Source organism: Euprymna scolopes, chromosome 25 (assembly GCF_053919585.1).
Source record: "Euprymna scolopes isolate OS-2025 chromosome 25, ASM5391958v1, whole genome shotgun sequence".
Classification (NCBI taxonomy): domain Eukaryota; kingdom Metazoa; phylum Mollusca; class Cephalopoda; order Sepiida; family Sepiolidae; genus Euprymna; species Euprymna scolopes.
In genome coordinates this window covers 92,817,346-92,832,633 of record NC_136506.1, presented here as the reverse complement: position 1 = coordinate 92,832,633, position 15,288 = coordinate 92,817,346, and the positions used below count along the sequence as shown (strand labels likewise).

Sequence of the window (15,288 nt, the reverse complement as noted above, 5' to 3'; positions counted from 1 at the left end):
AAAAGAGAAAAAGATCATGTTAGTTTGACAGCTTTGCTCTGCGGCATATCAACCCTTTTGCCTCATTAAATGAAAAATTCTCTTAGTGTCATAGACGTTTTTTCCCTGCCCTGAAAAACATTAAACGTGCATTTTTTATTAGTTTTTTTTTTCTGGCGAAACAATATATCTCATGAAATTAACCATAATCTCTCTCTCTCTCTCTCTCTCTCTCTCTCTCTCTCTCTCTCTCTCTCTCTCTCTCTCTCTCTCTCTCTCTCTCTCTCTCTCTTGTTGCGGACCAGGATATAATAATCCTATCTCGCTACAAAAAGAAAATAATGAAATGAATAGAAGGAAGGGGGGAAAAAAACTCAATTGCTGAATAAAATAAACATGTTTATTTTCTGTTAAAAATAAATGGTTTAGGTGGAACACGTGTCCAGTTCAGTCGTTGACGACTACGCGCGTGGAAAAAGAGGAATAAAGTAGGGGAAAGAGAAAGGGCAGTCCAGCATGCAGAAAAAGAAAGAGAGAGGAGGTTGACCTCAGTAAAGCCGCGCGTGCATGGTAGCAGTCGGCCACGTGGAAGTGTCTTCAAGCCACAAGCTGTGGACGCGAACTTGTCTGGTTGACGAACCAAGGCAAAAGGGAAGAAAGAGGAAGTTGAACGTTGTTGTTGACTTTTATACCGGGGTCAGTGTTCTGACTGCGCATGTCTGGATTTCACTGAAAAGGAAGTGATGTCACAAAGTGTTGAGACGATTAATCGGAATCGGAATCGGGAATCAAAAAAATGGGAAGATTTAGGGGTATCGGAATCGGAAAAATTTATGTCTATCGATTCTTTTAATTTTCTTTTTTATTTGATTTTGTTTAAACCAAAATCCTCAATTGCTGGTAATAATGATAAAATAATAGATATTTATTGATTTTCAATTATTAGTAGAGCTTAAATCGATATATAATAATCCACAAGTTTATTTTTATGATTAGGAAAATATCTGCATATTTAACATGTGTTTTTTTTATGAAAATTGGGGGAAATAACAATATTATAGCTAAGTAATTAGAGATTTATTAAGAATCGGAATCATTAATTGTATCGGAATCGGGAATTTAGCACGGAATCGGGAAAAATATTGGATCGTTCGTCCCATCACTAATATATATATATATATATATATATATATATATATATATATATATATATATATATATATATATAAATGATCATCATCATTTATCGTAAATTGAACTCATTAATAGGAAAAAAATAAAATAAAATGGTGAGGTAATCCCGGGCTTGAACAAGGGACAATTCAGTCTGTAGTCGAATGCTCTCCCACTAAGCTATATCTCTAGATGACAATAAATCTGTTTGTTTTTGTTTGTTTGTGTTTTTAAGAAGAAATGATTTGCTGAGTTTTTTATTATTTCCTTTTGCCGGTGTAACGTAAAATATTCTCCTGGAAAAATTATGCTTTTTTATCTATAAGAAAGAAGAAGTATTTTTAAAATAGGATTTTTTTTTCGATACTTATCGGATGAATTTCTGTAAAAAAAAAAACCCTATCTAAGAACACTACCAGACATATAAATTACCTTTGTGTGAAATTTGCAAAAGATAGGTTCCGAAACGGATGAGTGTGTGTGTGTGTGTGTGTGTGTGTGTGTGTGTGTGTGTGTGTGTGTGTGTGTGTGTGTGTGAGAGAGAGAGAGACAAAATTCTTTCCTTCCGCATAGACTCATCCGTTTCGGAACCTATCTTTTGCAAATTTAACACAAAGGTAATTTATATGTCTGGTAGTGTTCTTAGATATGTTTTGCACTGGTATATATTTATATATATATATATATATATATATATATATATATATATATATGTGTGTGTGTGTGTGTGTGTGTGTGTGTGTGTGTGTGTGCACGCGCGTGTGTGTGCGTGCACGCGCGTGCTAGGTGTTTTGCTCTTTAAAAACGGGCAATAGAATAATTTATGCCAAACTGATCGTTGAATATGGTTAAACTTCTTATTATTTTTGTCTTAAATACTAATCCCTATAAATCCTTACTAACCCTTGTGATTCTTATAACTGTGCATCGAACGGATACCAAAATACAAGGCAAAGTAATGCGCACCGTCTTCTTGCATAGGAAGGGCGTCATCTTAGATTTCTTGGAATCAGAGTTGACTGACCGTTTCATTGAAACTTGGACAAATATGAAGGGCCGGATTGCCCGTGTAAGTTTGCAACACGATAACGCGAGGCTAGACAAAAGTTCGAAGAGCATGCAATGGTTAACAAAGTTCAGCTGGACGGTGTTGTCTCATCCACTGTATAGCCCTAAATTGGAACCGTCAGACTTCCACTTGTTCAAACCTCCGAAAAGAACGTTGTAATCGCAGTAGTGAAAAAAAAAAAAAAATAGACCGCCTCTGCAGGCGCTGTCTTTTACAACGGTGGCTCTCCTTTATCGCTGCCAAAAGTGACTATATATATATATATATATATATATATATATATATATATATATATATATATATATATATATATATATATATGTATGTATATATATATATATATATGTATATATATATATATATATATATATATGTATATATATATATATATATATATATATATGTATATATATATATATATATATATATATATATATATATATATATATATATATATATATATATATATATATATATATATATACAGAGTGACCAAAAAAAAACAGAGGACATTCAATTGTTTTTCTGAGCATTTTACAGACAACGGAGAAAAAAAGGCCAATGACCCTAGTGTTTTGATGTGATGTTCTGTATATAATAAACTAGTTATGACCAAAGTTTCATTTCATTCGGACAAAACACTAAGAAACGGGGCCTAATTAGTGTTGGGGCCCGTTTTGGGGGGGTCACCCTGTATATATATATAAATGAAATGAGAATTACACTTAAGTTTACCAAAATAATTCAAGATGGCAAAACTAAAGTATATTATAAATATTGAAGAGTTAATATTTATAAAGTAATCTCAACCAGATGTAAAAGCTTGATAAAACCACATAGGAGATAGAGCTTATAATAAGAAAAATTAGTTAAGAAAACATGTTAAAAAACACTTTGAAAAAGAGTTTTTTAACATGTTTTATTAACTACTTGTTCTTATATATATATATATATATATATATATATATATATATATATATATATATATATATATATATAGTAGTTTATATATATATATATATATATATAATTAAATAAAATTAAAAAAATTGGAAGATAATTATATTTTAAAAATAATATATATACATATATATATATATATATATATATATATATATATATATATATATATATATATATATATATATATATATGCCGCTCCTCATTTAGGGGTTACCAAATTGGTCAAAGAGAAAAAAGTTCTTCGTTTCTTGACCTTACAGAAAGACACTTCATTTGACTTCACTCTGGAATTACTATTTTCCGTTTGTTTTTCATTTTTACTTATGTTAAAAGTATTTTCTGCAATTTATGAACATCGCCGTATAATAGTTTCACAAAATGCTAGAACCAGCAAATTTTTACTTTTGCTATACGTATTGATTTGCTTACATATTTCTTTCTTCTGTAGACAAGAATTTTGCATTCTTTGAAACTTCGCAGAATAAAGATGTATTAATTATCGTTTTTAAGATACTCTGTAGAAAAATACATTTTACATGTAGATTTTAATTTACAATTTTCGTTTATGCTTCCGTTGTGTGTATTTTTTTTACACAGGCATCACCATATTATCAAGGCCAAGAGGCCATTCGAGGATAAGGATTAAAGAGTGTACAGTAGAAATTGGACAATATAGTAATCATTAGTTATGGAAATGGAAATGTGTTAACTTATATGGAACGGCTAATAAAGAACTTGTTTACGTTAGACTTGAAGACAACCATGATGTAGTCAGCCGGAAAGCAGGAAAACGGTAGACAATTCCACAGGTGTGCAGTTCTAAGAAAGAAGCTTTGTTCATGGAATCTACGGTTAGGTTTAGGCACAGATAAAGAGGGGGGCAATTATTGATAGTGTTTTCAGATAGAGGAGTGTTTCTTGTGAAAGTTTGGCGGGGGGAGGGGTATACACTGAAGCTCAGTCAAACACTTTCCATGAAAATAACAATACATCAGAGACACATTCGCAACATCTCTTCTGTGAGATAGAGGTTGCAGCGAAGAGAAAAGGAATGATGAGTCGTAGACGACGAAACATGTGTCAGTGGATAATTATATTTTAAAAATAATATATATATGCCGCTCCCCATTTAGGGGGTACCAAATTGGTCAACTAGAAAATTATTCCCAACTCGCATTTAGGTAAAAATGCACTTTCGTATAAATAATTGAATTCGTTCAAAGAGTATCGCTAACAAAAAAAAACAAAAACATATATATATATATATATATATATATATATATATATATATATATATATATATATATATATATATATATAATAAAAAATGAAAAAATGAAAATAAACTAAAATAAATGCAACAAAGAAATCCGGCGTGGGTGGTATCAGTTCACCAAACACAGTTTTGTTTCCCAGCGTTCGCTGTGCTCGTTCCTGCTTCACGGCGTTCACTTCCTGCGACGCCATTTTTTTTTTATTAAGTCGCTGCCATCGCCGTCATAAGTGTCCAGCATTTTTTTTTTCTACCTTTAAGAAGACTGACACACTCCGATGCCCCCATAGAACACAATCAGGTGTTGACAAAATTGTTTGTTGATAAATTGTAAATTATATTTAGAACCCTAATAATGATGATGCTCGGTAGTGCGGTATAAAACAGTTGGGATTAATGGCGCCTTAGACTGGGGAGTAAGAATGTTATATTTATTGATGTTTACTATGTTTGGTTTAATGAAACGGGGAAATAGATTTAAAACATTTCGTAGTGTCAGTAAAGGAAGTTAATGTACGCAGAGTATCAGTATACGAACCGTAGATTTTGGGATTCTTACATTCGTACTAGTTTTAATAATGGTCGTAGAAAAAGAATAGAAACCAATTTGAGAACTATGATCTTAAAGAATGTTCATACACTGATCTATTTATTAATCTCTGTCTCTTTTATATATATATATATATATATATATATATATATATATATATATATATGTGTGTGTGTGTGTGTGTGTGTGTGTGTGTATATGTGTGTGTGTGTTTGTGTGTATCAATCTCTGTCTTTTATATATATATATATATATATATATATATCTTTATATATATATATATATATAATTTATTTATACAAACATTGATGGCTACATATGTGCATACATGTTTCTGGAATCACTCGTCATTGGGGAGATTACGTCTTCAGGCCAAGAATTTCCCTCGAAAACATACAAAAACATTGTCAAGATTCTAATTTTGTAAGGGATATAACTCTTACAAAATTAGAATCTTGTCATAGAACAAGGGGTGGGGTTGGTCTGGGGAAGGATAAGCAAGGCCTCTGATCAATCCGTTTATCTCAGGCTTTTATTTTTTCTCATCTTAACTTCGGTAGGGACAATTTTTATTTTTATTCTTTTATGATTTTAAAATTAAGTATCTACTCTCCAGTGTAGCATTTTGAATTACTTGAGAAGTCAGACAATATATCGCATATAACCAATGGTCAAACTTTAAGTAGTCAGTAATTTCAAACGGTCACCCAATATGGACAAAACGATATTTCCGATTTTCACACACGCATATTTCGGAAGTATACATACACACGAACATACCTTTGCATATTTCCTTATACACACACACAGAAATATATACATACACACAGAAAATATATACACACACACACAGAAATATATACACACATACAGAAAATATATACATACACACAGAAAATATATGCATACACACAGAAATATATACATACACACAGAAAATATATATATACACACAGAAATATATACATACACACAGAAATATATACATACACATAGAAAATATATACATACACACAGAAATATATACATACACACAGAAATATATACATACACACAGAAATATAAAATATAAAAATTTAAGAAAACCAAAATATATAAAATGCAACAAAGTATATAAATACATAAACACATAGACTCGCACACATCTGCGTACATATATACATAAACATGCACACATACATATATATCCACGCATACACATCCACATTATTCACACTAAACGTAAATACATATCCATACAATATACATATATATTCATACACGTATTTGCACCCACACACATATATCTACACATATAACCATATACATACACGCATAACATATACGTATACATAAAAACATATACATATACATACATATCACATTTACTTACAAACGCATACATAAACACAGAGGAAACTATTTCGACACAAAACATAAATAAAGCTATGATTTATTTATCTAGATGATTTAGTCATTAAGCATGACATTTCCACTAAGTTATTATATAATAAATATACACCCATATAGACACCTATACATAACTATATACTCACACATACATATATGTATCATATAGCTACGATTTCGTGCATCTGTAGCCCTGTAATACTATTTCTTCTTTTTAGTCATGGTTAATTTTCTATAGTTAATTTTATACGCTATAAACTTTATATTAATTAATGGTCAAAAATTTATTAAATAAAGTGCATTCTAACTTCGGCAGTATGGTAACCTCATCGAATAAATACGCTTATATGAGACAAACGATTTCAATAGTTCACATAGACATACATACATACATACATACATGATGATGATGATTGCAACGAGTGCCACTCCCTCAGACATTTAAAATTCATGAGCCCAAATATCTGAGGGAGTATCTATACAAAGATGATGTTACAGAGTCTTAGCTTTGTACGACAGCTAAGTCTCTCTCTCGGTTCAAAATGTTGAGATCCAGCAACAAGCAAGAGCAAGATAGCCAGCAACAAATTAAACCGCAGACCAGCTTAATGCGGGTAATGGTCTTCCGCTTTATGGTTTTTTAAATCAGAGATTTGCTTCTCCTAGAAAGGTTGCCTTCACCATGGCTTACGGGAGCCCTCTCCACCCCAATACACATATACACACGCACAAATATACACGGTGCTAGTTGGCCGTTGACCCAGAAAAAGAGTTCATTCGCTCTTTGGAAGGTCTTGTTTTTAATCCTTCAGGGAGACTAGCCGCCCTCCTCACCAAACAAGTCTGGTGGGGGAACCAGTTTAGTCGCCGGTGACCCGACCATGAGGCAGGTAGTACTGGGTTACATGGTACCAGTAACACATGACATGACCTGACATACATACATACATACATACATACATACATACATACATACATACGCACACATACATGATACATATATATAGATATAGATATGAATGCATTTTATACATAACGTTTTACCAACACCTTATACGCATACTTTTATAGCATAAAATAATTTTTCAACTCACGTACTTGAGTTTTCACATCATTCAAGTATTTTTTCACTGCAGACCTGCCGTATAGACAGTCTACGTCTAACCAGGAAGAGAAGATAGACTCTACTATACAGTTTTCATCTAGAAATTCTTTACATAGTAGATCTATAGCTACAGAATAATTCTCATCCGAAACAGAAAGATGTTTTATCAGTTGGAACGCGTAACCCGATAAGTGTTTTTTTAATACCACCAGCTTCAGCGCGTCATTATCCAAATTAGAAATACAATTCAAGAACTCCCTATGACAACTCCCTTCACAAGATCTCCAGCTACGGTATAACTGGAAGTGTTTTCTCAATCATTAAATCATTTCTCTCCGATAGGCTCATAAGAGTAGTGGTCGATGGACAAAAATCAGAGGCCTGCAGTATTAATGCTGGAGTCCCTCAAGGGTCAATCCTGGGCCCAACTCTCGTCCTGATCTACATCAATGACCTCCCTAAACACATACTTAAATCATTCGTTGACATCTATGCTGATGACACGACCATCTACGGCAACACATCAAAGGCTGTAAATTACAAAGTTCTCTCTGATTCTCTCTCCTCTGATCTCGAGCGTGTGGTTCAGTGGGGGGAAGACGTGGCTGGTTACCTTTAATGCATCTAAAACCAAACTTCTATCCTAACATCATCAACGCTCTGATCTCCATCTGGCATCAATTGGGATGTATGGCTCTCGTCTGGGAGAGGCCCCGTGTTTTGACAAGCTTCTGGGTTTGACCTTTACTCCTGATCTGAAGTGGAACACGTACATCAAGTCTGTTGCCAAGGTCGCTGGAAAGATGGTGGGATACTTCTACCGCCCCAGAAGATATCTCACTGATAATGCAATTCTCTATCTGTATAAAAGCCAAGTACGTCCAAGGATGAAATACTGCTGCCATATCTGGGCAGGAGCTGCTAAAAACAGCCTATCCTTCCTTGACAGAGTACAAAATAGACTTCGTGGCTTAGTGGTGGATGCCCTTTTCTCTACCCTTCAACCTCTCTCCCACAGAAGAGACGTTGCGAGCCTATCCTTGTTTTATCGTTATTTCCATGGCAGGTGCTCGTCTGAACTACAATCTCTGGTCCCCCCTCGCCAATCTTTCACGAAAAACACCCGTCTAGATGAATCCACTGTGAAAAATTTCCCCCACTCTTTAACTATGCCTAAATCAAAACGTGGATTCCATGAACATAGCTTCCTTCTTAGAACTGCACGCCTGTGGAACTCTGTTCCGTCTGCCTGCTTCTCACATGACTACAACCTGGATGTCTTCAAGTCCAACGTTAACAAATTCCTAAATGAACCGCCCCCTTAAGTAAACACTTCATCAAATCTCCACACTAACGTACTGTACTTGCAATAACCCTTATCCCTGAGTGACTTCCGGGCCTTGATAAGTGATGACCATCATGTAAAAAAAAAAGAAAGTTCAAGAAGGCTAATTTATGCACACACCTGCATTGAAGTTTACATAATTATATTATGCGCACCCATCCACTTGCTCTTTCTCGTATATTGCACGCTTTTTCTATACAAACACTAGTAGTGAATGCCCATTGAAGTCCATAGATCTATCCTCTGATCAAATAACTACTCCTTTCAAGTTTATACAGATATATAACAACAAAACCCTAATATTTAGACCATATAAACGGAATACAAATGTTTTTATATTATTATTGTACTTACCTTATTCATTTCATAACATCGCATATACATATATACATATCCACATATACACAATATGCATATACACATATATACACACACATATATACACACATATATATACAAATATAAACACACATCCACATGTATATATTATTATATATTATTTAGAATTTCGCCTAACTTCTTGATAATTCGTTTGGTTTAGATACATTCATACAAGTTTTTTTTTTTCAGATTAGTAATATTATACTTCTTGAGAAAACAGAATATTAACCGACTACTTATGTAATTTGGTTGAATCATAATCATTACCTCACTTATCCTTTTTATTTACTTTTTTTTAATTTTTTTTTTTTTGTGAGGGAAGTAGGATGAGGGTTGTTGTTATAGTAGCAGTTCAAATTTTCATAACTTAGAGTTCTTTGAGTGCATGTATTTTGAAATGTTTGCATTTGCAGGATATAGCAGTTTCTTGTTTGATATTTAATAGTTTGTCCCTGTCCTTAAACCTTGTTATCTGAAGTTTTTCTGATAGGCATAACGGACATGGCGAGTTTAATGAGTGGCAAGTATTGGCTGTTCTAATAATTTTTCATTCTATCTTTAGTGTTTTGTTTTCACTAACAAGTTTCCAGTAGTGTAACCATAATGAGATGTCTTTTTTCATACGTTTGATTGTTCATCAAACGTTTATGTCACTAAAATATATTTTTGAATGTCACTTGGGTACTATCTATGTTGAATCTTTCTTTCCTCGGGTTTTTCACTGGGGATATTTTTGCCTGATATATCACTGATGGGGTTAAACATTCATTTTTTATGGGGCGATCCTCAAGAATTTTCTTTAATTTTCTATTTTTGAGCGATTATCGAGACTCCTAAGACATGATTATCTCATGTCGGACATTTTTTGTTCAAAAGTAACACTCGACAACACTTGTTTATTTTTTTATTTTTATGTCTTTATTCATACAAACATTATTAGCTACATATGTGCATACATGTTTTAGCTCTGATATCTTTCAAAGTCCAGTGTCATCAGATGGACTCTTGGCTGTTTTAATTCCTTTTTGTAACAGTCTAATAAATTATATTTATATTTATTTAAAACTTTGATATCGCCTATTTATTAATCCATCTTTGGAATTGGATGGACCTTTCTACTTTAATTGGAATGGTCAGTGGATAAATTCATACCTCGTCATTATTAATCTTGTTTTTTCGGGGTTTTTTTTGTTTTTTTCTTTTTCAGTTTGTCCGAAGACGGACTCGAGTTTCAAACTGGCCTGTCCCGGCTTGGATCCATCAGGGGCCACTATCTGTATTCAAGATATGGAGTTGTGTGATGGTACCGTTCATTGTCCGAAAGGGGAAGATGAAAACTCGACAGTCTGCATGTTTTATACAATGGTAAGTATATTTGCAGCAACGTTTAAGCGTGACGACAGTTTATAGTGTGGAATTATCTATATATCTATAAAAGTGTGTGTGTGTGTGTGTGTGTGTGTGTGTGTGTGTGTGTGTGTGTGTGTGTGTGTGTGTGTGTGTGTGCATTTCCCTACGCAATAACTCTGGCATGGAGCCCAAAACAATAAATGTTCAGGGGTCATAATAGGGGTCAAAGTTTTAAAAAAAAATATTGACCTCTGCGGTCTCTACAAAATTACTCAGACAATTTCTGGTCTAAACATTTGAAATTTTACATAAAGGATATTCAGAGATAGGGCAAGCTTTTTAATCGGTTTGGGTCGAAAATTTGAGCTACCAATATATAAACGTAGGTATTTATGTTTGCATGTCTGCCTACAACAGAGGCGACAGATTTTCACAAGATCAGTATTGCTTTGAAGCTCGACCCTTCAGACGACAAATACCGAAAAATTGGCTAAAGACATTAATTTCTTCGCCCTCAACTGGGCACTCTTGTACATGGAGGGGTCGTTTTTCACCGATATTTTCGAATTATCGATTGCCTAGCTAATTTAAACCTACGTCACTTCCGGTTTGGCGGTGGTCGTGACAGCAAAGACGTCACGTTTTTACCCCGTTCTTTTCCTCCTTCGCGGTATGGGTTCGAGCCTGCTTTCCTAATACCACTTTTTCTTTTTTTTTTTTTTTTTTTGCTCAACATACACCTCCAAACACCCGGGCAACGCCAGGCTGAAATGCTAGTATATATATATATATATATGTGTGTGTGTGTGTGTGTGTGTGTGTGTGTGTGCGTGCGCACATACACATGCGCACGTAGACACACACACATATATATAATCTAAATTATTATTTTTCAAAGGTTAAGCAACCAATAAAGTGTAACGAGGTTAATACAAGAGTGCTCAATACCGAAGTAGAGCTGGTTATACTCTTTATTTGTTTTTACATTAGTAGTAATATTTTGCTACACTATCATGACATATTTCGCTGTGTTAGCTGACCGGAACATGCTCATGTGTGTGTAGCAACATATTACTGCTTATGTAAATACAAATAAAGAGTTTATATATATATATATATATATATATATATATATATATATATATATATATATTCTAGACTAGACTACTTGTGACCCGTTGGGTCAGTATATTATATTAGCTATGGAATTAATGTATGAGCATGACACTTGTGACGTAAAGAAAATAGATTTTTATGACACAGAAATATTTCTATGAAAGTATATTAAAATGAAAAAAGAATATAGATGGATTTCTACGTCGTTCTGTTTATAATTGTTTATTTTTGAAAAAAAAAACTTACAGCCATTGAATTATAAGTGGTTTGCCATACTTATAGTGCACTGAACAGATACCATAATACTTAAAGTTAAATTCAAAGTTTGATATATCTTTTAATTTAAACGAGAAAAAAAAACAATTTTGGGGCGCTGAAAACGTACACAGTAAAACAATACGTTTTATTGTCACATTGATTATTTATTTGTACAGCAAATTAAAAAAAAACATTTTCGGGGTTATTTATTTATGTTGGTAGTGTAGAAGAAAACGTATGAATTTTTTTTAAGAAAGGTGTATTAAAAAATGGGGAATAAATTTTTTTTTTAAATGAAGGCTGATGGTAAATGGCAGTTGTAAAATGCTCTTATGTTTGTCAACGGGTTAAAGTAGATTTATTTGTATGAAAATTGCGTTAAAATAATTTAAACGTAATACGGAAATGGACGATGTAAAAAAAAACAATCAGAAAGTATTAACAATTGTTTATTTGGATAATTTAAACGCGAAAAAAAGCAATCGGGACGCTGAAAACGTACACAGTGAAACAATACGTTTCATTCTCACGTTGATTATTTGTTTATGTACGCATGCGCAACCGGAAGTCGCAAATAGAATGTTGGCTTACAACACCCGTTACAAGATCATTTAAGTTTTATAATTATATAGATTAATGTTGGGACGATTATTTGGGAGCAAAATCGTGAATTGGAAAAATTGGAGCTTTTGGGGATATCGGAATTGGTATCGGAATCGGAAAAAGTTGTGCCTATTTTCCGATGCCCTGAAAGGATTCTTTTAATTGTCTTTCGTTTTGTTTAAAACTGAACCTTCTACTAGTGAAAATAAAATAATAAATATTTATCTATTTTCAATTACCAGTAAAGCTAAAATCTATAGATCACCCCACCACAAGTGTGTTTTTACTTTTGACAAAATATATGCACATATTAAACACGTGTTTTTACGGTTATCGGGGAAAAAACAATTTTACAGTTAAATATTTATAGATTTATAAAGAATCGGAATCGGTAATTATATCGGAATCAGCGATTTAGTTCGGAATCGGTAATTATATCAGAATCGGGAAAAATAGTGTAATCGCCCCATCTCTCTCTCTCTCTCTCTCTCTCTCTCTCTCTCTCTCTCTCTCTCTCTCTCTCTCTCTCTCTCTCTGTATATATATATGTGTGTGTGTGTGTGTGTGTGTGTGTGTGTGTGTGTGTGGCTATTTAGGGAATTGTCTCAGTTTCGGTTATGGTAAATTTTTAGTGCTTTCCTTTTTGTATTTGTCAAAAAATGTTGAGGGTATTGTAAGTTCATGAATGTACGTTCGATATACTCAAATTCTTCCTTAATGTATTCTTCACTGCATATTCTCAGGGACCTAAGAAAAAATCCTATTAGAATACCTCTTTTTTACTTTATCATCAAGATGAGAATAAAAATGTATGTAATCATTTTTATTCGTTACTTTCCGATGGCCGTTGTAAAATGCTCTTATGTGTTTCAACGGGTTAAAGTAGATTTATTTGTAAGAAAATTGCGTTAAAATAATTTAAACGTAATACGGAAATGGACGATGTAAAAAGAAATCAGAAAGTATTAACAATTGTTTATTTGGATAATTTAAATGCGAAAAAAAAAGCTATCGGGACGTTGAAAACGTACACAGTAAAACAATACGTTTTATTCTCATGTTGATTATTTGTTTATGTACGCATGCGCAACCGGAAGTAGTAAATAGAATGTTGGGTTACAACACCCGTTACAAACTTAGATGATCATGGTTATTTATGATATTGATGTCCAGAAAATGTATGGAGTTGTTATTTTCTCTTTCATACGTATAGTTAATAGTGGGTTCGATCTTATTTAATTTATCGGTGATATTTTCTCTATTTTGGAAGACATGTGGAGAAAAATTAAAATATAACCGAAACCGAGACAATTCCCTAAATAGCCAGACACACGATAGACAATTAACATTACCAACTAATAAACACAACGACACGATCTATAAGAACCTAAATAAGTCAGGCATTCAAATAACAAAACTAAACTCTTTAACAATTAGGGATCTAATGCCTGGGAGGGACAGAGCAGCACCATTGGCTATTTTTAGGCCCAAGCTTTAAGCTTTATCATCATCATGTCGTATGAATTCAACGATTCTGTTGTTTACATTGTTTTTTTGTTGTTTATTTTTTACACAGTGATCACCACTTATCAAGGCCCGGAAGCCACTCAGGGATAAGGGTTATTGTATTACATTAGTTCCCCCGATATTTTTCTACTCACAATTCTTTCTAGAAAGACATCAGGTATTTACAGGAGGGATCACAAGAATTTTGCTTACATCCAAAGTGAAAGTGATTTTTGTGGAATTAACTGGATTCGAACTTGGGACACCCAAGTCGTCAGTCTGCGTCGTTAACCACTAAACCACCGTCAACTCCCTATTTCAGATAAGTGCTCCTTAATAATAAGTTTCTACACGAACGGACGAATAAAATATCTAATATGTCTTAGATGCATTACCCTATCGGGTTCACGACCGTTCAACATATGCTGGTATTAACGGCTTTAAGAAATTGAATTCCAAACTAGTCTACCATGCCTTTTTTTAGTCTACCATACCTTTTTCCCGGAGATTTTTTTTTTTTTTTACTTTTAATTATGTTTAATTTTTTTTTACATTTAATTATGTTTAGTTTTTTTAATATCTTTTTTTTTAATTTAATTATGTTTAGTTTTTTTTATATCGTTTTTACATTTAATTATGTTTAGTTTTTTATATCTTTTTTTACATTTAATTATGTTTAGTTTTTTATATCTTTTTTTACATTTAATTATGTTTAGTTTTTTATATATCTTTTTTTACATTTAATTATGTTTAGTTTTTTATATCTTTTTTACATTTAATTATGTTTAGGTTTCTTTATATCTTTTTTTTACATTTAATTATGTTCAGTTTTTTATATCTTTTTTTACATTTAATTATGTTTAGTTTTTTTATATCTTTTTTACATTTAATTATGTTTAGTTTTTTATATCTTTTTTTACATTTAATTATGTTCAGTTTTTTATATCTTTTTTTACATTTAATTGTTTAGTTTTTTATATCTTTTTTTAAATTTAATTATGTTTAGTTTTTTATATCTTTTTTACATTTAATTATGTTTAGTTTTTTTATTATCTTTTTTTACATTTAATTATGTTTAGTTTTTTTATATCTTTTTTACATTTAATTATGTTTAGGTTTTTATATCTTTTTTTACATTTAATTATGTTTAGTTTTTTATATCTTTTTTTTACATTTAATTATGTTTAGTTTTTTATATCTTTTTTTACATTTAATTATGTTTAGTTTT

The 15,288-nt window shown here is 32.3% G+C and overlaps 1 protein-coding gene across 1 annotated transcript in view; it reads left to right on the top strand.

Moving 5' to 3' along the window:
* LOC145247512 (uncharacterized) overlaps positions 1–15,288 on the top strand; it is a 167,505-nt gene that overhangs the window by 130,339 nt on the left and 21,878 nt on the right. The window contains exon 2 of the mRNA XM_080109326.1: positions 10,435–10,592. Within this exon, the coding sequence (XP_079965452.1) occupies positions 10,435–10,592 (158 nt within the window). The remainder of the gene's footprint in view (positions 1–10,434; positions 10,593–15,288) is intronic.